The sequence below is a fragment of the Petromyzon marinus genome, chromosome 62 (assembly GCF_048934315.1).
Source record: "Petromyzon marinus isolate PM22_M1 ecotype Great Lakes invasive population chromosome 62, UKy_Petmar_22M1.pri1.0, whole genome shotgun sequence".
NCBI classification, from domain to species: Eukaryota; Metazoa; Chordata; class Hyperoartia; order Petromyzontiformes; family Petromyzontidae; genus Petromyzon; species Petromyzon marinus.
The window spans coordinates 2,306,276-2,331,506 of NC_133728.1; the positions used below are offsets into that span (position 1 = coordinate 2,306,276).

The following is a 25,231-nucleotide window of genomic DNA, read 5'->3' on the forward strand; positions in this document are numbered from 1 at the left end:
TACGTCATCATGGAACGATTCCATTTTGATGACATATATGTGCAGAATCGGAATAAAAATGAAACTAAAATAAGCAAAATAAAATAAATGAAAACAACTAAATTAAATCACGACGTTTCGGAGGCAACACAAGCTTCCGTCTTCAGGTGGAACAGTCACAGCAAAATCAGCTGTGTCAAGTGGACAGCTCTGGGACACACGAGTTTATATACAGGTTAAGGGGGGGGGGGAGGAGTCAGGAAGGGACGTGGGTGGGGAGGGGGGGCTAACTTAAGCCACCTTTTGTTGTTCTGTAGGGGGTTCAGGGGGAGGCGGTGGTACACTAGCACGTAAAACCACCTTTTGTTTCGCTGCAGGGGGTATGGGGGGACAGCGATGGCGTGCTGCATGAGAGCGAGTTCAACCACTGGTATAAACAAAAATGGCTGTATAATGATAAGCCAGCTAAGGTTTGACTTGGTTGATGACATCTTTCCAGAAGTTGCTCAATTTAAAACCATCCTCTCGGTTGAAGTTGTGTCTATGTTTCTATATCTGGATGGCTTCATGGACAAATCTTTGGTAATAACCCGGAGGTTTGCATAGTACTTTGGTATCGGAGAAAATAATGTCATGAGAACCCGCTGTGTTGAGACAATGATCAGCTACGGCCGAAGAATTCGTTCTGCCGTGTTTCAAATCTAATTTGTCCTCACGGATTCGGTCAGAAATATGTCGTTTCGTCTCCCCGATATAGCAGTCACCGCAGGTACAACTCAATTTGTAAACACCGGGGTACTGTAAGTCAGGAATGACATCCTTTATGGATGGGATCAGATCACGGATTTTGTGTACTGTATTGAACCGGACCTGGATCTTGTGTTTGTTTATTACAAAAACCAACAAGATCATCACTAGTTCGACTTCCCTAATCAAACCAACAAAACGTCCCTCCCTAAAACCCACGGCTGTAAGACCTCCCAGATGCAATGGTCTTCCCAAGATCCATAAAGAAGGTACCCCACTACGACCCATCGTATCCACGATCAACTCCCCTACCTACAAGCTAGCCTGTTTTTATCGGATACTCTGCTTCCTTTCACTGGCAAGACCACCTCAGCAGTACTTAACTAACCCAATTGGTTTCTATGGTCAAGGACACGGTACTATCTCCTGACGATATCCTCGTCAGCTTTGATGTAGTCTCTCTGTTCACCAAGGTCCCAGTGCCTGACACCATAACAATAATTGAAGATTTGGTCCAACATTTACTGAACCCTGATTTACCTGCGCTGGTTAGGCACTGCCTCACCAACACTTACTTTACCTGGAATGGTACCTTCTACAAACAAAATGAGGGTACCCCTATGGGCTCCCCCTTGTCACCAGTGATAGCCAATGTTTTCATGGGGAAATTTGAATCAGACGCCATCCAGACATCCACCCTTCGCAGTTCCCTATGGAAGAGATATGTGGATGACACTTTCGTCATTTGGCCACATGGCCTCCCAGCATTGAACCATTTCCTAGACCACATTAATTCCAGACACCCATCCATCAACTTCACCATGGAAGTGGAGAAAGATGGCAAGCTGCCATTCCTGGATGTTCTGTTTGAGAGGAGACCTGATGGCTCTTTGGGACATTCTATTTACAGGAAGTCCATCCACACAGATTCCTACTTGAAGCCTGATTCCCACCACCACCCGGCTCAAAATAATTATCTCATCAAAACATTATACCATAGGGCTCATTGCATTTCTGGCCAACACCACTTGTCCAGGGAATTAAAACATGTACATCCAGCCCTCAAGATGAACGGATACTCTGACCGTACCATCCGCCAAGCTGTTTCTCCCACCATACAGAAACAACCACCTGATATTCGTAGTTTTTTCGGTAAAGTCACGTTGAAGGGAAACAACAAAATAATAAAATATATATAACAATAAAAAATTATCACGACGTTTCGACCATAACTCAAACGGTCGTCTTCAGGTGTGTTGGTTTGCATAAATACATTTTTAAACGGCGCATTTATTTATTTATAAAAAACGTTAGCGCCACACTCAACGATTTGGCAATTTATTTAGGACTAGTCCATCTATATTCTGAAAAGAGGAGGGGGGAGACGAAATTTTTTATAATGTATGCTGTCTGAAAGCCACTGCAATCGTGAACAATCAATTAAGACCTGAAATGGTTTATCAAATCTTTCCAATGATTGCTAAGATAGAATCCATCTTCTCGGTTGAAATTGTCTCTGTGCTTGTATATGTGGATAGCCTCATGAACGAATCTCTCATTGAAGCCAGATGCCTTACAAAGAACCTCTGTCTTGGAAAAGTCAATGGCATGTGAGCCTACTGAATTAGAACAATGATCTGCCACGGCCGAGGTGTTGGTCCTACCGTGTTTAAGGTCTGCTTTGTGTTCACGAATGCGGTCCGAGACATGGCGTTTGGTTTCTCCAATGTAACTACTACCACAGAGGCAACTTAGTTTGTAGACACCAGGGTATTGTATGTCCGGAATCACATCTTTTACAGACGGAACCAGATCACGGATTTTATGTAATGTGTTGAAACGGACCTGGATCTTGTGTTTATTCAAGATTTTGGAGATCTTTTTTGTGATCCCCGCAATGTAGGGTAAAGTGATGGTTTTGAAAGGCTCCTCAAGAGGGTTCTTCTTCATGGTTTGAGTAATAGCTTTGCGGATTGTATAGTCGGAGTAACCATTAGCCCTAAGAGCTTGGTGTACGTGCTTGAGTTCACTGCTTATGTGTTCCTGGTCGGATATGCATTGGGCTCTATGATACAGAGTCTTGATGAGAGAATTCTTCTGTGATGGATGGTGGTGGGAATCCGGTTTCAGATAAGCATCCGTATGGGTAGCTTTCTTGTAGACAGAGTGGCTCATTGAACCATCAGGTCTCTTTTTAATTAAGACATCCAAAAAGGGTAGTTTGCCATCTTTTTCGACCTCCAAGGTAAATCTGATGGCTGGGTGTATGGAATTGATGTGGTCGCGGAATTGGTCTAGAGCAGGCTGGCCATGTGGCCAGATGACAAAGGTGTCATCCACGTACCTCTTCCATAAGGTTGGGCGCAGAGTGGCAGTATGGATGGCGTCAGTCTCAAATTTCTCCATGAAAATGTTAGCTATAACTGGAGAAAGGGGGGAGCCCATTGGGGTGCCCTCAGTTTGTTTGTAGAAAGTTCCATTCCAAGTGAAGTATGTATTGGTTAAACAGTGTCTCACCAGGGGGGGTACCTCAGTGTTTAGTCCTTGATGAACCAAGTCTTCAATGATTGCAATGGTGTCAGGTACAGGAACTTTGGTGAATAAGGAAACTACATCAAAACTGACAAGCAGGTCGTCTGGGGACAGGGAAATACCCTTGATTGTCGATACCAGGTGAGTAGAATTTTGTACCGCAGAGGTGGTCTTTCCAGTGAAAGGACGCAGGATTTCAGACAAAAAACGAGATAGTTTGTAGGTGGGGGAGCCGATAGTAGAGACTATGGGACGAAGGGGTGTATCTACTTTATGTATTTTTGGTAAGCCGTATAATCTTGGTGGCCTGGCAGCAGAAGGTTTCAACGAAAACTGTTTAGATTGATCAATTAATGCGGTTGAATCAGAAATTATTTTGTTGGTTTGTGTGACGAGGCTGTTGGTGGGATCTCTTTTTATTTTTGTATAACTACCATCGTCGAGTAATTCTTTGATTTTGTTGTTGTATTCTATTTTATCCATGATGACAGTAGCATTGCCTTTGTCAGCTGAGAGGACTACAATATCATTCCTCTTTTTTAATTTATATAATTCAAAACGCTCATCTTTGCTGAGGTTGCTAGCTGGCATCTTAGCGTTTTTGAGGGTTGCAGCGATTTCAGATCTTGCTACGTCTGCAGCGATGTGACCCAGGCCCCTGAGAGCAACGTCAACTTGGGCAATTATATCATTGACTGGTATGTGTTTAGGTGTGACTGCAAAGTTTAGACCTTTAGCTAAAACGGATTTCAGACCATCGGAAATAGAACTGTTACTGCGATTAATTACGACTTTGTTAACGTCTAACTTTTTGGTGTGTGGGTCCGGTCTTTTGTTGAAGAGGAGGTTAAATTTGGAAATCAGGTTTTCCTTACATTTGGTCGACATAGTAGCAGCTGAAGAGGCAGTCATATTGTCTGCATGTTCCCAATCCGATGTGGACATGGAGAAATTTGAGACTGACGCCATCCAGACTGCCACTCTGCGCCCAACCTTATGGAAGAGGTACGTGGATGACACTTTTGTCATCTGGCCACATGGCCGGCCTGCTCTAGACCAATTCTTCGACCACATCAATTCCATACACCCAGCCATCAGATTTACCATGGAAGTCGAAATAGATGGCAAGATACCTTTTTTTGGATGTCCTAATTAAAAAGAGACCTGATGGTTCAATGAGCCACTCTGTCTACAGGAAAGCTACCCATACGGATGCTTATCTGAAACCGGATTCCCACCACCATCCATCACAGAAGAATTCTCTCATCAAGACTCTGTATCATAAAGCCCAATGCATATCCGACCAGGAACACATAAGCAGTGAACTCAAGCACGTACACCAAGCTCTTAGGGCTAATGGTTACTCCGACTATACAATCCGCAAAGCTATCACTCAAACCATGAAGAAGAACCCTCTTGAGGAGCCTTTCAAAACCATCACTTTACCCTACATTGCGGGGATCACAAAAAAGATCTCCAAAATCTTGAATAAACACAAGATCCAGGTCCGTTTCAACACATTACATAAAATCCGTGATCTGGTTCCGTCTGTAAAAGATGTGATTCCGGACATACAATACCCTGGTGTCTACAAACTAAGTTGCCTCTGTGGTAGTAGTTACATTGGAGAAACCAAACGCCATGTCTCGGACCGCATTCGTGAACACAAAGCAGACCTTAAACACGGTAGGACCAACACCTCGGCCGTGGCAGATCATTATTCTAATTCAGTAGGCTCACATGCCATTGACTTTTCCAAGACAGAGGTTCTTTGTAAGCCATCTGGCTTCCATGAGAGATTCGTTCATGAGGCTATCCACATATATAAGCACAGAGACAATTTCTACCGAGAAGATGGATTCTATCTTAGCAATCATTGGAAAGATTTGATAAACCATTTCAGGTCTTAATTGATTGTTCACGATTACAGTGGCTTTCAGACAGCATACATTATAAAAAAATTTCGTCTCCCCCCTCCTCTTTTCAGAATATAGATGGACTAGTCCTAAATAAACTGCCAAATCGTTGCGCGTGGCGCTAACGTTTTTTATAAATAAATAAATGCGCCGTTTAAAAATGTATTTATGCAAACCAACACACCTGAAGACGACCGTTTGAGTTATGGTCGAAACGTCGTGAGAATTTTTTATTGTTTTATATATTTTATTATTTTGTTGTTTCCCTTCAACGTGACTTTACCGAAAAAACTAAGAATATGAATTGCTGCAGTCACGAAAGCTTTAAATCAAAATTTAACCACCTGATACTTCGATCAAAATCATCACGTTACCATACATAGCAGGCGTTACTAAAAAGATTTCCAAAATTCTAAACAAACACAAGATCCAGGTCCGGTTCAATGCAGTACACAAAATCCGTGATCTGATCCCATCCATAAAGGATGTCATTCCTGACTTACAGTACCCCGGTGTTTACAAATTGAGTTGTACCTGCGGTGACTGCTATATCGGGGAGACGAAACGACATATTTCTGACCGAATCCGCGAGCACAAATCAGATTTGAAACACGGCAGAACGAATTCTTCGGCCATGGCTGATCATTGTTTCAACACAGCGGGTTCTCATGACATTGTTTTCTCTAATACCAAAATTATCTGCAAACCTCCCAGTTATTACCAAAGATTTGTCCATGAAGCCATCCAGATATACAAACATAGACAGAACTTCAATCGAGAGGATGGTTTCAAATTGAGCAACCATTGGAAAGATGTCATAAACCTAGTCAAACGTTAGCTGCCTTATAATTGTACAGCCATTTCCATTTCTCTCAGTGGGTTGTATGTCAAACTTTAGCTGCCTTATAATTGTACAGCCATTTCCATTGCTTTCTAACAAAAATGGAGTTGTACTCGCTTTCGTGCAGCGCGCCATCGCCTCCCCCCGAACCCCCTGCAGCATAACAAAAGGCGGTTTAACTCAGCCCTCCCCCCCACCCACGTCCCTTTCTGGCTCCTCCTCCCCCCTTAACCTGTATATAATCCCGGTTGTCTCAGAGCTCTTCACTTGATACAGATATTCTGCTGTGACTGTTCCACCTGAAGACGGAAGCTTGTGTTGCCTCCGAAACATCGTGATTTAATTTAGTTGTTTTCTTTTATTTTATTTTACCTACGTGATTTTACCGAAAAAAACAAAGAGTAGTGTCGTACGGTTTAAAAACAAAACCCGCCTCACCATTCACAGTGAGACTGATTGTTGCTACAGAGGAAAGAAAAGTGGCGAAGGTGCAGTTGAAATCTCCCTCGTCCCTCAGATTCAGGTCTTCAATATGGATGGATCCGTCACTCAGTTCAGAGGTGAAGTTAGTGAAGTCGAGCCTCCCGTAGAAGTCGGTGTCATTGTCAATGTAGAAACCGGTGGCAAGGGCAACGGCGATTCTCACTGTGGAGTTGTCTCTGTTTATTTTTTGCCAGGTTATACTCCCAGGAGTCTGTGACCCCGTGTAAACGCATCTCAGGGTGACCGCTTGCCCCTTGCTCCCACTCACAAACCGATCCACCTCCACTTGGGAGGTTCCCACCATCACCAGACCTGCAGGGATAGAACAGAGAAAGCAGAGTCAATGTTTAAAGGGTTGGTAAGTACACAGCAGTCTGTAATTCTGTTGTCTAAAGACCCCACGAGAGACCGGTCCATCAGACTCTTGTCTTCAAACCCCCAGTGAGTACCTGTATACATCTTTTTTTGTATGGTTAAACATTTAAAATTGCATACCATGCAATACCCATGTGGTAAAACCATCACATTCATTCTACGTGTAAGATTAGAAGGTGGGTAAAACAAAATAGTATCATTGTATTGTGCAGAACTGACAATTTGTAGCATCTGCTCATCCTTTCTACCCAGACATGAGCACACTTGCACCTTTATTTAACTTTCCTTCAGACTGCATTGCAATTTTTAAAGTTACACAATATCATAGAGCACTGTTAGAATGACAGCAGAACAGTACAATGGGTTCATATACGCCTATGAGCAAATAATACGACATGCGCCTGACCCAATCAGATCATGAAAGCCAAGCAGGTTAGAGCCTGGATAAGTGCTTGGATGGGTGATCACCATCTCGCCATTGTGGGCGTCACTATGGCGAGATGTGAACTACCTTGCCTGATATACAGGAGGTGATGGGTTCGATCCTGACGCCTGCAGTATATTTGGAGTTTACATGTTGTCACCGTGGGCACGTGGATTTCACCTCCGGGTCCTCCGGTTTTTTTCCTCCACATTTAGCAAAATGCGTTAACTTTCCACGTGATAAGCCCACTTCATTGAGCTCTTATTTGTGATCAGGTCACTTATGATAAAGTGCCACGTAGGTCAATGTTGCCTTACCTGGTAAAATAAAATGTTTATATTTCGATTTAAAGCTTTCGTGACTGCAAGGATTCATCTTCTTTGGTTCTTTCGGTAAAGTCACGTAGAATGAAAATAAAATAATAAAATAAAATAACACAATACAATTCTCACGACGTTTCGGCCACAACATAAGTGGCCTTCATCAGGTGAAGGGACGAGACTGTCTGGAGGACAGCGCTGGAGCGTTGTGGCCGAAACGTGGTGAGAATTTTATTGTGTTTTATTTTATTAATTTATAATTTTATTCTCATTCTACGTGACTTTACCGAAAGAACCAAAGAAAAAGTTTATAGTTTTACCATGCATAACAATCTTGTATTGTAGGCAGTGGTTGGCCGAGGGCAGTGCAGCAAATCCATTGTTATACTGTACTTTCCCCCGACCTTCACTAACCCGTACTGACCAGCGTGGTGAACTATGGTCAAATACCCATCAGGACCCACATGGCATAGGAAGAGCTTCATCCAGCAGTGGCTCGAGAGACAGGTTGTATGTGAACTCTTACACACATGGTACTCTTGTCTCTTATCCCGGAAAGCGCATTGCATCACGTGCTTTCAGATGCACTTCTGTGGCCATCTGGAACGCTCTTCCAATATTAAGCCACTGGATAGATGCACTTTAAAATCTAAATTGAAAACTAATTTATTTTATAACTACTTTTTTGTTTAGTTTGTTGTCCTTCCCCTGCACATCCAATTAGCACGTACGGTGGGAAAGAAGTTTAACATAAATACAAGAAGTTCAACATACAGATCGCTGCTGAAAAAAGAGCTATGTAGCTCAGTGAGCCCTGGTGCTGTAAAATAGTTTCGTAGTTAAATTTAGATTCTAGTGAGCCAGGGTATGTCGGCTCGACACCCATGGATAGTGAGTTTCACATCACAATATTTCTGTGATCCACCAACCCTCGCCCCATCCACAGTGCTGGATTGCACGTGCATAGCCACCACCACCGCTTTGGGATGTTTGGTAAATGCTAATTAATGGGAGTTTTGGCTTCATGCGGCAGCTACGAGAGAACCAGGAGATGAGCCCCACCGCACATTACTAGTGGACGACACTTAAGAATATGTACAGCTGGGTCATAAACCAACATCCTTTATAAACAGCGACTATCCACCTCGTAATCTACGGTGGGGAGGGGGGGAATTGGAGTTAGCACCCAGGGTGATCTTTGTGTGTTCTAAATACAGCTGTGTTCTCCTATAACGCGGTAGTAGTTGCGTTCCTGAAGAACACGCCGTTATGGAAAAATCGCCCTATAATATATAATATAGGGGGTAAAGCACAGTCCGCGATAACTTGTGAGATGCGTACACAGGCTGAACAAAGACTGAGGCACGTGGGTAGTATCTAGAAGCATCCAACAGCATCACACCTTGTGTGATGCTATGCCCAGGGAGCCGTACGGCCACTTATTCTTACTCATGCGACGTAGTTCCATTCACTCAATCGGGTGATATCCAATTCGCATCTGCGTTATTAAAATGTGTTCCCGAATACATTAATCGCGTGATATCCAATTCTCGTTATGAAAACAACACACGTTATAGGAGAACGAACTGTACTGTGATTAATTCTAGATTTAAAGCTTTCGTGATTGCTAGGATCCATACTCTTTGGTTCTATTGGGTAAAGTCACGTAGGTGAAAATAAAATAACAAAAAATCACGACGTTTCGGCCACAACACAAGCGGCCTTCATCAGGTGAAGGGACGAGACTGTCTGGAGGACAGCGCTGGAGTGGAAGAAGCCACGCTTAGATCACGACCTTTAAGCTGTGTGAGAAGAAAAAGACCACGCGCCTTGACAAAGGAATTAGCATATAATTTAGCATTGAAATGGCTCATTGAAATAGCTAAGTTAAAGTATACACATCCGCAGAGGTACCCCTTGACAAAGGAATTAGCATCGAATTTAGCATTGAAATAGCTGAGTGATTAGCTTCTAACTGGTCACAGAAATAGCTATGTTAAAGTTAGAGCATATACATTCACCGAGGCACCTAGTACTCATCAAACAGGAGAATTTAGCGAAACACAACCACGCTCAGACATCGGACCTGTGTGCGAGCAAACAAGGGGTTCTGACAAAGAAATTAGCATAAAAATTAGCATTTGATTGGCGGATTTTAGGAAAGAGGTGGTGTACGTGTCGGTGGACTCGCAGTTTGGCGCGGGGGAGGGGGGGAAAGGGGGGAGGGGGGAGTTTACCTATTGATGGTGTGAAAAGGGGGAATTTATAAGAGCTGCGAAAGTTTGGGGTACCACTACTTGAAAAATATACTGTAGCAGTGAAATTAGTTTAATGTTTAGTTCGATTTAGAACATCTTTCCAATGGTTGCTTAATTTGAAACCATCCTCTCGGTTGAAATTGTGTCTGTGTTTGTAGATCTGAATTGCTTCATGAACAAATCTCTGATGAAAACCCGTGGGTTTGCAAAGAAACTTGTTATCGGAGAAAATTATATCGTGATCCCCCACAGCGTTGTAACAGTGATCAGCCACGGCAGAAGAATTCGTTTTGCCGTGTTTAAAATCTGATTTGTGCTCGCAAATTCGGTCAGAGACATGTCAGTGAGACAAAGCGACTCCATAGATAATCCTATGGAGTCGTGAGTTTATCAAAGCAGGCTTACCGTAAAGCACCAATAGCCGAAACGGCCCTTTCATATTTCACACGGGCAGCACCAAGTTCTTGAATTTCCACTCATCCGGCCTGCCTGGAGGTCGACTGGTTTTCACGACGCGCACCACCCGAGCTCACTCGGACTCATGGCTGCGCCGTGGACTTGGGACTGTGTGATTAACCACGCACCTCCTTAATTGATAAACCCTCGTCACTCATTAACCAGGGAGACACGGAAAACATCGTTCACGAGATGCGCTGGGCTAGTGGGGGCGGTCAGAAACATATGGGCGGAACAGTAAAGCACGCTTAGCGATTTGATTAATTGTCGCTACCAGGGTTGTGGCTTTTATTTGAGATTCAGCTGTCATTTGTCTCGTTGTTTTAAGATCTCCAAATAAGGTTGAACGTGTTGAATTCCATATCTCTGTCCGTCTGTAATGGGAGAAAGGCATGATAATACTTGTAAAGATGATCCAAACTTAAGTATTAAGTTGTTTCCTTCTTATGTTTAGGGGTTTAACTTATAAACAACCGGCTAAGTTTATCAAATGATTTGCCTAAAACTGTCGTGCCACTTAGAGGTAGATCTTTAGTTTACCATGGACCCGATTTAAATATACACTTACAGATACACTTAATTAATTTCCTAAATCATCTCAACTCGCAAAACCCATCCATCTAGTTCACCATGGAAGTGGAGGTGAATAACACTCTCCCATTCGTGGATATTATGCTTGGGCATGACCAAAATGGTAAAATAACACGCAAATCCTCTCTCATGAAGATGCTCATATATCAGGCTAAGAAAGTGTCAGATGGTGATAGTCTGAGGAGATTAAACATGTTAAAGAAATGCTGCAATTTAATGGTTGCAATGATGCACAAATTAATAGGGCAGTGAATGCCAAAATGAAATAAAATAGCACAAGTGCTGAAATTGATAAAACAATATTTAAAAAAATACTGTTCAATTTAGGAGTAACTAATAAACTCGCCATATTTGTGGAAAAAAATAAACATCCGATTGAGATTCAGCACGGTACATAAAAATCCAAAACCTAATATCTGGTACTAAAGCTTACAACAGAAGGTGTGTACCGGATTAATTTATGCTGTGGAAAAATCCTATGTTGGTCAGACGGGACGAATGATAAACATGAAACTAAAATAACACCAAAGAAATATTAAATATACTCCCAAACACAACTGTCGGCAGTTTCAGAACACTGATGCCAACTGGGGCACTCAATTAATTTTGATAATGTCGAGGTTTAATGCAAAACTCTTTTTCTGGCCAAGGCTAATTACGGAATTTACGGAAATTAAAGGCAGCGTGATAGACGTAGCACTAGCGTTATATTCTAAAAATAGATCTTCGGTTGACGAATGACGACCGAAAGTCAATATCAGTTTCGGCCGAAACCGAAACCAGACCGAAAGTAAAAAATTGACTTTCGGCCGAAACCGAAAATATGCCGAAAGAGGCCATTTGCCAACTTTCGGCACCGAAACCGAATTTCGGTCGGCCTCTACCCCACCCCTCTGTTCTTCGCACCTGATTGGTTCACAAGTTCCGACATCACATTTACCCCCTCCATTTAAAGTCGAGACACAATTCTTGCTGTCGCCTGATGAGGCTGGTTATAATTACCGGTGAAACGTCATTTTCGAATTGTAAATGTGGGTTTCCTCTCCAACACCGGTGTGCTGAACTCATGACTAATTGGCACGTTTTGTTTACGTGACAAACTTTATTAATTATGCCGTGTCGGGTGGTGGCGGGTTTAACGACATTCATATTTACGCGATCTAACTCAATCAAAAACATCTATTATGGATCATGGTGCAGGTTAATATGGCCACGTGTGTCCCTCAGGAAGGACAACCCGCATCCTCTATCAGTTGCAATGGCTTAATTAATGGCAGTTCAAATGAGACTACAGATTAGGTGGAGTTTGGTTGTCTAGTACTGCCACTCAGGCAGCGGTATATTCTAGCAAAGAAAACACCGCTTAAGAATAGGTTTTAATTTTTCATGCAATAAAATAGGTGTTAAGATGTTCAACCACTAAATAGATACCTTTTACAAGACATCAAGTTTACATTAATCACACGTACTTGTGGCAAAACATGCAAACAAACACGCTGTAATAATACACGCAATGTCCTTGAAACTGATTGGCCTACACCAAAGACAGCCTTATTTATGGCCGTGTCTCACCACCAGTGTCAGCAGACCAGAGAACATGAAAAGGCAAACAGTACGAAGGCAATTCAAGTGAAGAGGAGATTTTAGATGGTTAAGCAGTATCTTTATTTGCAAGGCAACTCACACCATACTCCCACTCATCATCGTAAACCAACCCCAAACCCTCCAAATCCTCTCCCTTATAGAGTTCGTCTTCCCCCCTTTTTTACCACTCATTCCCTTCTTGGGCTTGTCGCCCTTGTTAACCCTCCCAGGGTTTCCCCCCCCTTGCCAATCCTTCTCGGGTTTTCCCCACTGCTAACCCTTCCGGGGCCAATCCGATCAGACTTCCTCCACTCAATACTTGGATTGCGTATCGAACACGGCAGCCCTCCCGTGACCCGTAACCCGTGGTTGTGTGATGTTTGTGTGTGAGGATGTCCCGAACATCCTCTACACAAGTATCAGAACACTTATAGCTCTAGTGATTAATGCAGACTTCTTTCCTTGCAAAATTTATATATATATGGTGTTTGAACATGTTAATACCTCCTGTTTTTTTCCAGAAAGGGTAAAACCTATTCATATTTTTCATCTTTTTGATTCTGGCTAAAAAGGTCCCGAAGATAAATCACGACTTCTCTACATTTTCAAGCTAAACGATTGATGCATTGCAAAATGCACATTAATACTTTTTTTGTAGAAAACATTGAATAGGAAACGTCCAGAGACTGATGCTGTGGAGAAGAGTTGGTTATTGATGGGACACGGCTAGCGTTGTATGACCCCAAACGTACTGGCGACTGAAGTGCACACACCTCAGCTGCTCTCAACCTCACGCTAATAGTATCAGAGCTCCCTCTACCGGACCCTTTAGCAAATAGCAATACAAAGATCCCCCATATAGCCTAACAGACTGTTGGTGCAAGTGCTCTTAGCTAGCACCTATGAAAGCCGGCATTGTGGCACACGAAGGAGTGGATGGTGAAAAAGCTATACCAACTGGCAAGCATAACATTTTCAGGAAACACGAATCAATAGTTTCGTTGGTTCATTGGACATGTGTAGTGACGCCAACACATGTGGTGACTTCTTAAGAGCCTTTTATTCAGACACAGCACGAACGATGGCCAGGCTTGGTTCATGAGACGAGCTCCGTGTTCTTTCCAACGTTCCCTCTCCTTGTGCTGTCTCCTTTTATACCTCCCAAGCCCCCCTCTCTGGAAGCTTCAACCACCCCACTCCCTTTGGCCAATCCTGACCCTTCCCCACCAAAGGTTCTCAACTGTTCTTCTGCAGTCTACCCTTGCTTCCCGCTTTTTTACCTTTAAAATCTTTCCTCCAATCCCTTTCAATTTTTGCTCCCGACCAATCACTGTGAAGGCGTCTTTGCACCAATGGGAGGCCTTGGACTACTTTCTGATTGTTTGTCTGACCGTACGCTTGTGTCAGGTAAGCGGTCTGTTATCTCGGTTATTACATATGTATAAAACATCCGGAGCACATCAGTGGCATAGATGCCGATACAAATGTTTTATTTTTATTTAAAAAGCAGAATATCGGGGATCTACAATCCAACCCTGCACCGTCCTCCATCACTCGCAACTCGACTTGGAACTGGCCAAGCCCAGGACCTATATCATGTATTGTTCAGTTAATAATAATGATAAATAGTTACATTTACAAGACACATTTAATCTGTATACATATCCCAATTTGGCCATGTATGGAAAGGAGGAAATAAAAACAAAATTAGGGGGTGGAGGCCAGTTTGAAAAGTGAGTTTTCAATACAGACTCAAATACAGCTGATCACCGATAATTACATGTCTGTGTGTGTCTGTGTGTTACAGGGAGTAATTACATGGGTGAATATTAACATAGGGGAGTTATGAGAAGAAGGGAACCATCTGGGAAGTTCTAGAGAGGTCGAGAATGGCGTTGTGGCCGGGGGCGGAGTGAGGGCCACGCCTTGGATAAAAAGGGGAGATAGGCGAGGTTCGGGGCTGCCGTGGGATCGGGGTCGACTGTCTTCACGCCGTCACTGTCTTCGCATCGTCGCTGTCTTTGCGTCATCACTTTCGTCGCTTTCGTCGCGTCTACGCTGTCTTCGCCTCGTCACCACTTGCGTGTCATCCCTGACCAAGTAATCCGCGTGAAGCGAAATAAAGCAACCCTCTACAGTTCGTGTTGTCCGAGAGTCATTAAAGTTGTAACACGCGCTGTGCTGGTCTACCTGCATCTCAAACTGCTTACAAGTGATGCTCGCATAGTTCTGCTTGAGATGTTTAGCAAATTTGAGTACATTTTATTTTCATGATATGGGCAAAAAATTGGAGAGCCAGAATAAACCCACCACGTACACAAGGAGATCCATGCCCAAAGTCCACACGGATAAGCCTAGATTTAAAACGCATTTCTTTAGAACTGCTTTTCGTGTTTTTATTTTATTGTCCTTCCCCGGTACCTCACTTTGGACGACTTAAAGATAGAACCATCACCGAACACGATCCTATTGTATGCACCAATTCCACCTCCAAAGTGCTTATTACGTGGGCACGTCACAATTCTCGAATAAATTAAACTCCTAATTAACTCGTGTACATTGGTTTTAAACGTGTTGTTTTAGTGCAATGTGCTGAAAGTGCTCAGTCTCATACATTCTCGTATGTGTGATGGTTTAATTTATCGTAAGTTTTCTCTGTGGACGGCTTCAGAGGCTGTGAAATGAAAAGGAGAGATAATTGCATTTTTGTTGATTAATTTGAGTTCATCGCTACAGGTATAATGTACAATTTCGTACTGAAATCAAGTTCCATTTTCTCCCAGCTCAAATGTGGGTGGCATGGTTCTACTCTTCTCAATTGGTTTGTCCCGAACCATGGCTATTATTCCCCACAAAAGCAAAGTTTGTGGGGAATAATATAAATTTTCTATACTTTTTACGCATAAGCAATTAAAAAATAACACTTACTACTCGGGACAAAAATCGTGTTACATAGTGTATTCACTGGGCAAAGACCCCGAGGCCGGCCCAGGACACTCTGGCGAGATTATATCGCTCGGCTAGCCTGGGAACACCTGGAAACTATCCAGGAAGAGCTAGATGCTGTTTATAGTAGTGTATATTAGTGTATTGTGTAGTAGTGTTTTGTAATATGTAGTCGTGTATGCTAGTGTATAGTGTCGTAGCGTATAGTAATGTATAGTAATGTATAGTGGAGTACTGTATGGTAATGTATAGTAGTGTAGTGTATAGTATTGTATAGTGTAGTGTATAGTGTAGTAGTGTATAGTAATGTAATGCTCGAGTCTGTCGCCAGGGAAATGGAGGTCTGGACCAACCTTACTTAACACGCTGCCTACGGGACCCTCACCAGGACAAACGGATTGAGACACGAATGAACGAAATAATATTCAACGAAGGCATCCTTACTTAGCGTGAGGCTTACCTGGTAGTGATCGCCCTCTTGGTTTTGTGGGTTCTGCAATGGCGTAGGTATTAGGTGGAAAAACGCACGCAATTAGATGTTGAATGTCGGTACAAATTACTCAAATGTTATGAGTGGATGATTATTTTCCCCCTGTGTGTCTGTGCCGGTGGTGCAAATGGTTTGCAGCACTGAAATCTGTTTGGCCATGGTTCAATTGTTCGCGGTGAAATCTGAAACTGTCCTGGACCTCCCCTAGGTCAACGCTGCCATAAAATAAATTAGTGCATATTTCTATTTTACCACTGGGGAGCTGATTGTGGTGCTAATCACCACTTGCACCTCATCCCAAATAGATGCTCACTTTACAGCTCTCTCCATGGCTATCTATGATTACTAAACAGGGAATTTTTATGCATGCATAAGGACAAAGATTCCCAAGTGTAGGCTTCACAGATTGTTGTAGCAAGTGCTGTTAGCGAGCAGCACCTATGAAGGCCAGCACAGCACACGAGCGGATGGGTGGCCAGCACCACACTCGGCCGCCTTTTACTCCCTAGCGGTGATGTTCAAACACCCCTGCACCAGGTACTCATTTGACGCCAAGTAAACATAGAGGAGGCCAAGGACTGGTACAGATAATCGTTACCGGTGTTCGCTGCGAGCGGAGATCGGATGGTCGGGTTCATAGAGTAGCGCGCTAACCGCCACACTATAGGAGTGTGTTCAGTAGATGGCCGCCGATAATTCAAAATCGTGGTTAATCCAAAAAATATATACAATTTTCAGCGGATCTCTATGCTAAAATCCACTAATATAGGTAAAGTTAAGAAAATACTCTTTCATTTAAGAAGGAATATCGACCCGATCGATGCGCGTGCTCAGTAATAACACTTTCCTGCTCCCACCCAGCAGAAGACTTGACCCACTAAGTGCCCCTAGAACCACGCCTATCAACATCAATCAACCTCCGCCCACTGTTGTAAAGATATGCAACGACTATAGTGTTGGTGTGATTACATGAATTTCGGATTACTCAGAGCAGATATTTTTGTTCAGTCTAAGCACGTGAAATGTAATAAACATTTCCAAGAATGACAATGTATAACTGGTTTTTAGATTATTAATGTAGGTATTAATGGAAAATCCACGCGTTATTAATGTATGTCAAAATCTCAGGGGCATGGTTAATCCGCAAATCAGATAAACCACACGCGGATAATCGAGTCTACTGTATGTACGAACACGCACACATGGATATCACATTGCTCAGACACTGTTCATGGCCGAGGCAGGGAGTAAGTTTAGCTTATAAATTCACCCACCGATTCAGTAGAATTCAGGTTGTTCTCATACAGATGTTCTCTGTGGTTGTTCCTAAAAAGAGTTGATATATTTTTTTCGAAGATTAATGCACAAAAATGGAAAACCTTTAAGTAATTGATCATTAGTTATCCGGCTTCCAACATTATCAGGTGGTCCGTGGGCCGATCCGGTGAACCCGGCAAAACCGCTCCAAAGGCTGGAACCAGACTGGCCATCAGCACCGTGCGCATGACAAAAATGTAGTTTTGCTTGATTTCAGTGTCAAATATTATATATGGTACATTATACACTACATACCACTTCAACAATTAAAATGCTGTAGGTTAAAAAAAATTATCTGACTAAGCAAAGCGCCCACGCTTCGCTTCTTTTGTGAGCCCTCAAGATTTGGAACTCTCCCTTGCTCGAAGAAACTGCTCCTAATCGCTGAGATTATTTCCCATTTAGATATAGAGAACTATAACAAGGTGGAACGGGGGGTGGGGAAATACCACCCCCCCCCCCCCCGCGCAAAACTGGACACCTTTATACATTTATTTTCAGTAGTTTACAATTAAGATTTTTAAAAAAAAATTACATGTAGCCACAATTCCTTATGTGGGGGACAAAGCGAAACCCTGTCCACCCCTCCCTCCAAATATAAAAGTCAAACTCCGTCTATACTAAAAACCTACTCACTTCGCCATACGTTAAGATAAACTTAGAGATTTTGTTTTTATTTGTACTGCACTCAGAAGCCCCTTTCTGTTGGATCTACTGTGCCTCTTAAAAAAGAAAACGTAAAATAAAAAAAGAATAATAACAATAATAGATCAGAGTAAACCCATAACAGGATTTCTCCACAACTCTGACTGTCCCCTGATGATGCTGGTTGTTGTTGTAATTACCAGCAAAACGGTACTCGAATTGTATTTGTAGTGGGTTTATTCTCTAACACACAACCGATTAGTGCCAAACTAGTAACGAATTGGCATGTTTTGTTTACGTCACAAACCTTACCTAATTGGCTGTGTCGTTGGTGGCGGGTTTAACGACACATTTATATTTATGCTAAATATAACCCTAAAAAAACCTCTATCATAGATAAAAGTCTGATATTTCAATCGACATAACACTGTTTGGAATGCTTGTACATACCAGTTGGAAGTGATTTCTGCATGCGCATTGTAGAATTCGGCACTGCCAGGGGGTGACTGTTGTGACTCCAGATTGTGGGATGGGAATTTCTCGTCGATGTATTCGTACTGATGATGGTCGTCCTGCTGCTGATGTTGCTGCTGCTGCTGAGAATAGGCATAGGGCGGTGGGGTTAGAAGGGTCAGCATTAAAAGGAAAACATAGTTTAAAATTTTAAACATGCTTTCCCAACGATGTTGGTTCACTTCGATGCGACAGATGAAATCTGCTTTTGTACAATAAACATTTGTTGTACTTATCTATAACTGTTCAACCCGAGCTTATTGATACTTTGATATTGGCATTCCTTCATGCCATTACACCTTTTTGTATTCTCTGGCCTAACACTGGTGAGACGACACCATGAAGGAGTCCATCTCTGGCGTAGGCCAATCATTTGATCCCATTAATCTCCTCTAAGACGGTCACCAACCGAACCCCCTAAAAATTCCATTCAGTTTTCCCTGACAACCAATCCGATTTGAACGTTCTCCACCTTCAAATTCCATTGGGCATGCTCGAAGTCAGCTCCTCCCCCCTCTGACATTTCCTCTCCAATGAGAGTTTAGCATTTGCGGTGGCGAGATTTTAACTACCTCGCCTGGTATACAGGAGTTCATGGGTTAGATTTGGACCCTGACACCAGCTGTGTATTTGGAGTTTGCATGGATTTTTCTCCGCGTTCTCTGTTTTTTTCCTCCACAGTTAGAAACGTGCGTTTAGAATATTTGGCTGCTATAAATTTACACAATGATGATAAATCACTTCTTTGAGCTATTATTTGTGATAGCCAAGTCGCTTCTGAAAAAAAGCTATAAAGCTCAGTGGTCCTTACCTGGTAATATAAAAAGTTTAGCTAGTTTACAGTCGAGCGCTATTTGAAATCATACAGAGCTGTTAAACTGTATAAGTAGATGCTTATTTATTTATTTATTCCTGAATAGGATTTTCTTCTCGGCAACCCTTACAAATGTTAAGCTACTATAGGAAAGGAAAAGTTTATGATGATGAAGGTGGTGGTGTACGTTTTTTACTGATTGAATGTCACCAGAACATTTTGCAGGTACTTATTCATGTATGTATGTTGAACTTCTTTCGCACCATAAATAGCCAACCATGCTAATCGGAGGTGCGGGGGAAGGACAACAAACTACATGAAAAAAGAAGTCCCAAAGAAATGAGTGTGTCAATCTAGATTATTTACAAGTGTCATAGCGCCCAGTGGCTTCCGTATATCAGTTCATGGTGTTCGTGCATCACAGCCCCAACCTAATTCCCACCAGTTTATGGATGATATTCATGCCGGTTTTATCTTGTTGTTTCACTGCTTAATGTGTCTCCTGAAAGTGAGACTGATCGAGCACCACACCAAGGTATATTGGGAGTGCATCACGGGCGATGATTTTAGCACAAAACTCAATCTTAAGTGTACCATTTGCCTCCGCATTGTTGAGATGGAATGGTGAGGATGCTGTCCTCTTTGGGTTTGGCTTAAGTCGCCAGGAGTAGAAATAATCTAGATTTGAAGCTTTCGTGACTCCAAGAATTCATACTCTTTGGTTTTATTCGGTAAAGTCACGTAGGTAAAAACTAATTAAAATAAAATAAAATAAACAATTAAAACACGACGTTTCGGAGGCAACACAAGCTTCCGTCTTCAGGTGGAAACAGTCACAGCAAAAAATCGCTGCACCAAGTGGCGAGGCTCTGGGAACCTTGGGCTTAAATACAGCACATTTTTGCCGATCTTTAATTTTTCTATTTTTCCGTTTCTATTGCACACACACAGTGACCCATCCCCCGCACCCTCTACACAACAAAAGACGGATTAACTCAGCCCCGCACCCCACCAAGGTCCCCCTACATGGCTCCTCCCACTCCCCCTCCCTTAACCTGTATTTAAGCCCGAGGTTCCCAGAGCCTCGCCACTTGGTGCAGCGATTTTTTGCTGTGACTGTTTCCACCTGAAGACGGAAGCTTGTGTTGCCTCCTAAACATCGTGTTTTAATTGGTTATTTAATTTTATTTTCATTTGTTTTTACCTACGTGACTTTACCGAATAAAACCAAAGAGTAGAAATAATCTTCCAATTTCTTGAGGTCGGTGTTCAAGATGTCTTGAGTGTCGTTGCTTGGCTGACCAGTGCTAGATCATCAGCGTAAATGAACTTGCTGCTTAATGTGACCGGCATGTCGCTACTATATAAGAAGAGAGATTGGCCTATAGTTGTGCGGGTCATCATCAGGTTTTCTTTGCTTAAGGAGAACAATGACTTTTGCTTTTCTCCAAAATCTTGGTAGCCTGCTGGTGGCAGTGATTTTTGAAAAAGGGTTTGCCAGCCAGGTTCTTCCTTTGCTGCTGAGGTCTTTTAGGAATTGCGGGTAAAAAACATCTATTCCTGTGGCTTTACCTGCCGCTTGTGCGGCATCTATTTCTTCTGGAAGTACAGCTGCAGACACTGGAGAGTTTTGGTCACTGGTGGAGAGTGTATCTTTTGTGGCTTGTTTTACGGCACATTCTTGTATTTGACTTTCGATTGTTTTTGCATTATCGAGAAGCGCACAACTATCCCATTAGCTGTTTCCTCCAATATCCCTGCAGAATCGCATCTCTGGCAGCTTTCTTCACGAGCATGATGAACTGCTCAAAAGTTCAGGGTTAGTAAGATGTGGTGGATATTATTTTCCACAGCAGCCGTAAAACCAGGCCATTTTGCCCACCCAAAGTTCCAGCAGGGTCTTAGTGTGATTGGTTATTACTGGGATGTCGTCACCAACATGGATGACTATTGGCTTGTACTGGTAGGAAGCAAGGCAGAACTTTTCAAGTGGTGGGCAAAGGCTGAGCCATTCTTAATCTGTAGTTACAAAGCACATGTCTGAGTTGTATTCCCTATTCCATTGTGCAGAGTGGAATTTGCCTTGTTGCTTGGCATCACAAATGAGGAAGAGCTCTTTGCGCAGATGCCCAATCAAGGATTTGTTCACCTGCCAGGTCGTTCACCGGGTAGCCCCACATCGTGTGATGGCTAATGAAGTCACCTATATAGATTACGGGATGTTGTACCGCTGGCAATGGTGGTAGGTGCCAGGTTGTTGTTGGCGATTTATAGACATTGTACACAGTAACACCAGCGATTATTGTACCAATTGTGAAGTCGTTGTCTGTCTAAATGACTTCCCTTGCGTCTTTGATGTGATGCGCGATGTAAGTAACCAGACCATCTTTAGCGTGGCTCTTAGAAGCAGCGACGATGTACCCTGGAATCTGCAATCGAAGAGAACTTCTTTCCTCCACATGTGTCCCATTGATAGTAAGGATGTCGATGTTTTCTTGCTGAAGGACCTTTGCGAGGACATCTGTCTTCGCTCGGGATAGACCCTCAACATTTAGTTGACATAGACAAACCAAGGGGCCGATAGATCGGCTTGTTTGGCCCTGAGGAGGACCTTTGTTGCCAGGCTTCTTGTTTCTACTATAACCCAGAGGCCGACGGGTGACAAATGGTTTCCTTAGTGATGTCATTCGTGATGAACTTCCTGTAAACTTCGTTCACACAACAGGGTGGGCCACGAGAAGGTTGACATCACCCACCCCACTGGACATCTGTGAAAAATAGCTTCAAAGCTCATCGGATTTTTCCAAGATGAATAATGATTATGATTTTCTATCAGAGTGCACTGGCAGTCTACACATAGCCAGCTTCAAACTGGGTCTGTCTCTGGATTTTTCGAACCCAGGGGTCAGCAACATGCGGCTATTTAAGGACTGCTGCTTCGTGACGTTATTAAGGATCACTGTCTCGTATTCACCAAATACATTGCAGCTCTTGAAATAGGGAGTTTTTATTTACCAAATTCGAAAAAAAATAGTCTCTGATTGTTATTTTTGTTGCCGACCCCTGGCTTAACCAACCGATTAGCACGGTTGGCTGCATACGGTGAGAAAGTAGTTCAATATACAAACATGCATTGAAGGCCTTGCGTTCAATGGGGCGTGCAACAAAAACACTTTCATTTTTTATTTCTATTATGGCGAGAGAAATATTGGAAGGAGAATAACCGTTAGATTATTTATTTAAATTTATAGTCTCGAATTTTTCAGCAGGGTTGTAAAAACGGGCGGCAAGCATCGCGACATTTCGACGCTCGTTTTTCAGCGATTGGGAATCGCTGCGGCTGGGAATCACTCCGGCTGGGAATCATCGTGGCTTGGAATCATTCCGGCTCATCGTCGTTTGTGCCGAGCACGGACGGCCGCTTACCGGTTGGTGTGCGGAACCTACTGGAGCGTCCCGGCCATGTTGTCGCTTGTTCCTGCAGATAAACATTAGACATCGATGACAACAATAACTCGAGCCGATTCGTCCACAGTGAAGCTTAGCGGTGTGCGGGACCGTCATGGTTAATACACTCGCACCTGCCAAGGTACTAAAAATATGGGAGGCCGCTGGATTCAAACTATGAACCTCTGCAATAGGAAGCGACGAATTCGCTACCTGCTGGGACACATCGCCGCCCATAGCATCATTGACGGATGTGCACCGATGGGTGCAGATGTCAACATTAATGACTTTTCTGATATTGTGAACTCTTCTTATTACTTTAGAAAGCCTTTTTGACCTCCTGTATACCAGGAGGTTGTGGGTTCAATCCCGACCCTGACGCCTGCTGTATATTTAGAGTTTGCGTTCTCTCCATCTCCCCGTGGTTGCGTGCAATTTTTTTCCATGTCCTCCGATTTTTCCTTCCACATTTTAAAATCAACATGACGCGTTTAGAGTTTTTGCCTGCTGTAAATTTCCACGTGACAAGCCACTTCATTTGTGATAGCCAGGTTGCTTCTGAAAAAGAGCTATATAGCTCAGTGGGCCTTACCTGGTAAAATACAATTAATCGGTGGCAACACTGCCCTAGCGACCATCCGGCACCTTTTTCGGGTTCGTTTTGCTACATTCTGCTTCAAGGAGTTGACAACACTGGCCCAACCAACCCCTCTTGTCCATGAGCAGTACCATACTCATCACCTCGATCTAAATCAATCATTGGGAACTCACGTTGCTTGAGTCCCCTTCTTCTTGCAAAATAAAAAAGACGGATCCAGCCACTGCAGCCAAAACCAACAGTGGCACAATGACGGCGACAGCTATGACCCAGGGCTCAACACCGCCATCATCACCACCATTATCACCACCACCTACAAAAGACACACACATTTGCGGGCAATTGTTAATATTGCCTGAAGGTTAAATCGGGTAATGGTGCAGCCATGCAATTTGCTCGCCCACGCCACGGCTGGCGGAAGCGCCTCCCTCCCCCCGCCACTTGAGAGCCCCTTCCGGTAAGTACGTTGGCCTAGTCTTCGGTGCCGGTGAGACGTCTTGGTGGACAGGTGGGGAGTACCCACACTTTGCCTCTCCGCACGTGATGTTGCCAATCGGTTACCCATTTGTACTGCTGCTGGGTTGACAGAGGTGGGCGGGGAGGCGGGGATTTAACTTGCCCCCCGGTTTCAACTGCCGAGCTGGATTGCAAGTCCAAGTGTGGCTCGCCATTACAACATGCCAGCTCCACCTTTTTTTATAAATAGCTTAAAACAATGCTATAGACTAACCTCGACTTATGAACACCTGCGCTTACGAACACCCACAGTTGCTGCTTTAAATGTCCACATGATAAACCACTTCATTGAGCTATCATTTGTGGCCAGGTCGCTTCTGAAAAAGAGCGATATAGCTCATGGTAAAAATTTTAAAAAGTTTTTTATTTACTTACGAATACTCGCACCGACGAACCAGCTTCCATGATTTTTTTTAAAGATTGACTTAAAACGCGACCTCGCATTTGCAAATTAAACCGCAAAACTATTTGTTCAGCAGAGCAATCCTCTGCAAGGTGTAATGAGTCAGCCTCGCATTGGGAGTAAGTGTTTGGCAGGGGCAGATCGCCTATTGAGCTGTATAGCTATTTTTCAGAAGCGACATTGCCACAAATGATAGCGCAATGAACTGGCTTATCATGTGGAAATTATAGTAGCCAAATATTCTACCAACGCACACCGATTTTAAATGTGGAGGGAAAAACCGGAGGACCCGTAGAAAATGTCACAACCATGGGGAGAGACACACGAAAATTCCAAATATACAGCAGGCATCAAGGGTGGGGATCAAACCCACGACCTCCTGTATACCAGGCAAGGTAGTTAACGTATCCTAGCCATCGTGGCGTCCCTATTTTAAATAGATCCGTGACGTGCGCCGATTTATCTCGTCTTAAGGTTGACACTCGTTCACCTGTGTTTGCTGAGCGGCCTCCCACAGCAGATTGGAGATGCGAGTGTCAAAGTCCACCTTTGAAATAGCCGTTTGTGAGCTGTGGGTTTTACCATCAGTTATCAGTTTACTATGGTTACACGTACACACGAGAGGGCTCGTTTAAGCTAACTTTTCTCACACTCGCATCAAAAATATGTCATCTGGCTCAGAGCTCAGAACTGATCACCCGATCAGCGGGGGCGCGGAGAGAGACGGCCGGAGAGGAGGAGGGGGGAATGGAGGGGGTTGACGTCACGCCCCGCACGCTCACGGGGAGCGGGGAGGTGGACGTTGGCCCCCACACCGCCATCACCCGACACAGCCAATTAGTAAGGTTTGTCAGGTAAACAACATGCAAATTTGCACGAAATGGGGGGAGGGGGGGTGTTTAATGATTGGCTGTGTCGGGTGGTGGCAGGTTTAATGACACATTTATATATTTACACGATCTTTCCCCAAAAAAATCTGATTTATGGATGATATTGGTCGCGAAAGCCTATGTGTTAAACTAGTATATTGTTTGGC

General features: G+C 43.4%; 1 protein-coding gene across 3 annotated transcripts in view; it reads right to left on the minus strand.

Annotated features, from left to right (window-relative positions):
• Nucleotides 1–13,547: 13,547 nt before the first annotated feature.
• LOC142906250 (nectin-3-like) overlaps nucleotides 13,548–25,231 on the minus strand; it is a 30,406-nt gene continuing 18,722 nt past the window's right edge. For 2 of the 3 annotated variants that reach the window (XM_076053657.1, XM_076053655.1), the window contains exons 7-12: nucleotides 23,450–23,589; nucleotides 22,658–22,709; nucleotides 18,355–18,500; nucleotides 17,217–17,268; nucleotides 15,913–15,945; nucleotides 13,548–15,180 (exon numbers count right to left, since the gene is read on the minus strand). In XM_076053657.1, the coding sequence (XP_075909772.1) occupies nucleotides 17,242–17,268; nucleotides 18,355–18,500; nucleotides 22,658–22,709; nucleotides 23,450–23,589 (365 nt within the window). In that variant the 3' untranslated portion in view covers nucleotides 13,548–15,180; nucleotides 15,913–15,945; nucleotides 17,217–17,241. The remainder of the gene's footprint in view (nucleotides 15,181–15,912; nucleotides 15,946–17,216; nucleotides 17,269–18,354; nucleotides 18,501–22,657; nucleotides 22,710–23,449; nucleotides 23,590–25,231) is intronic. The other variant, XM_076053656.1, reaches the window with a different exon arrangement.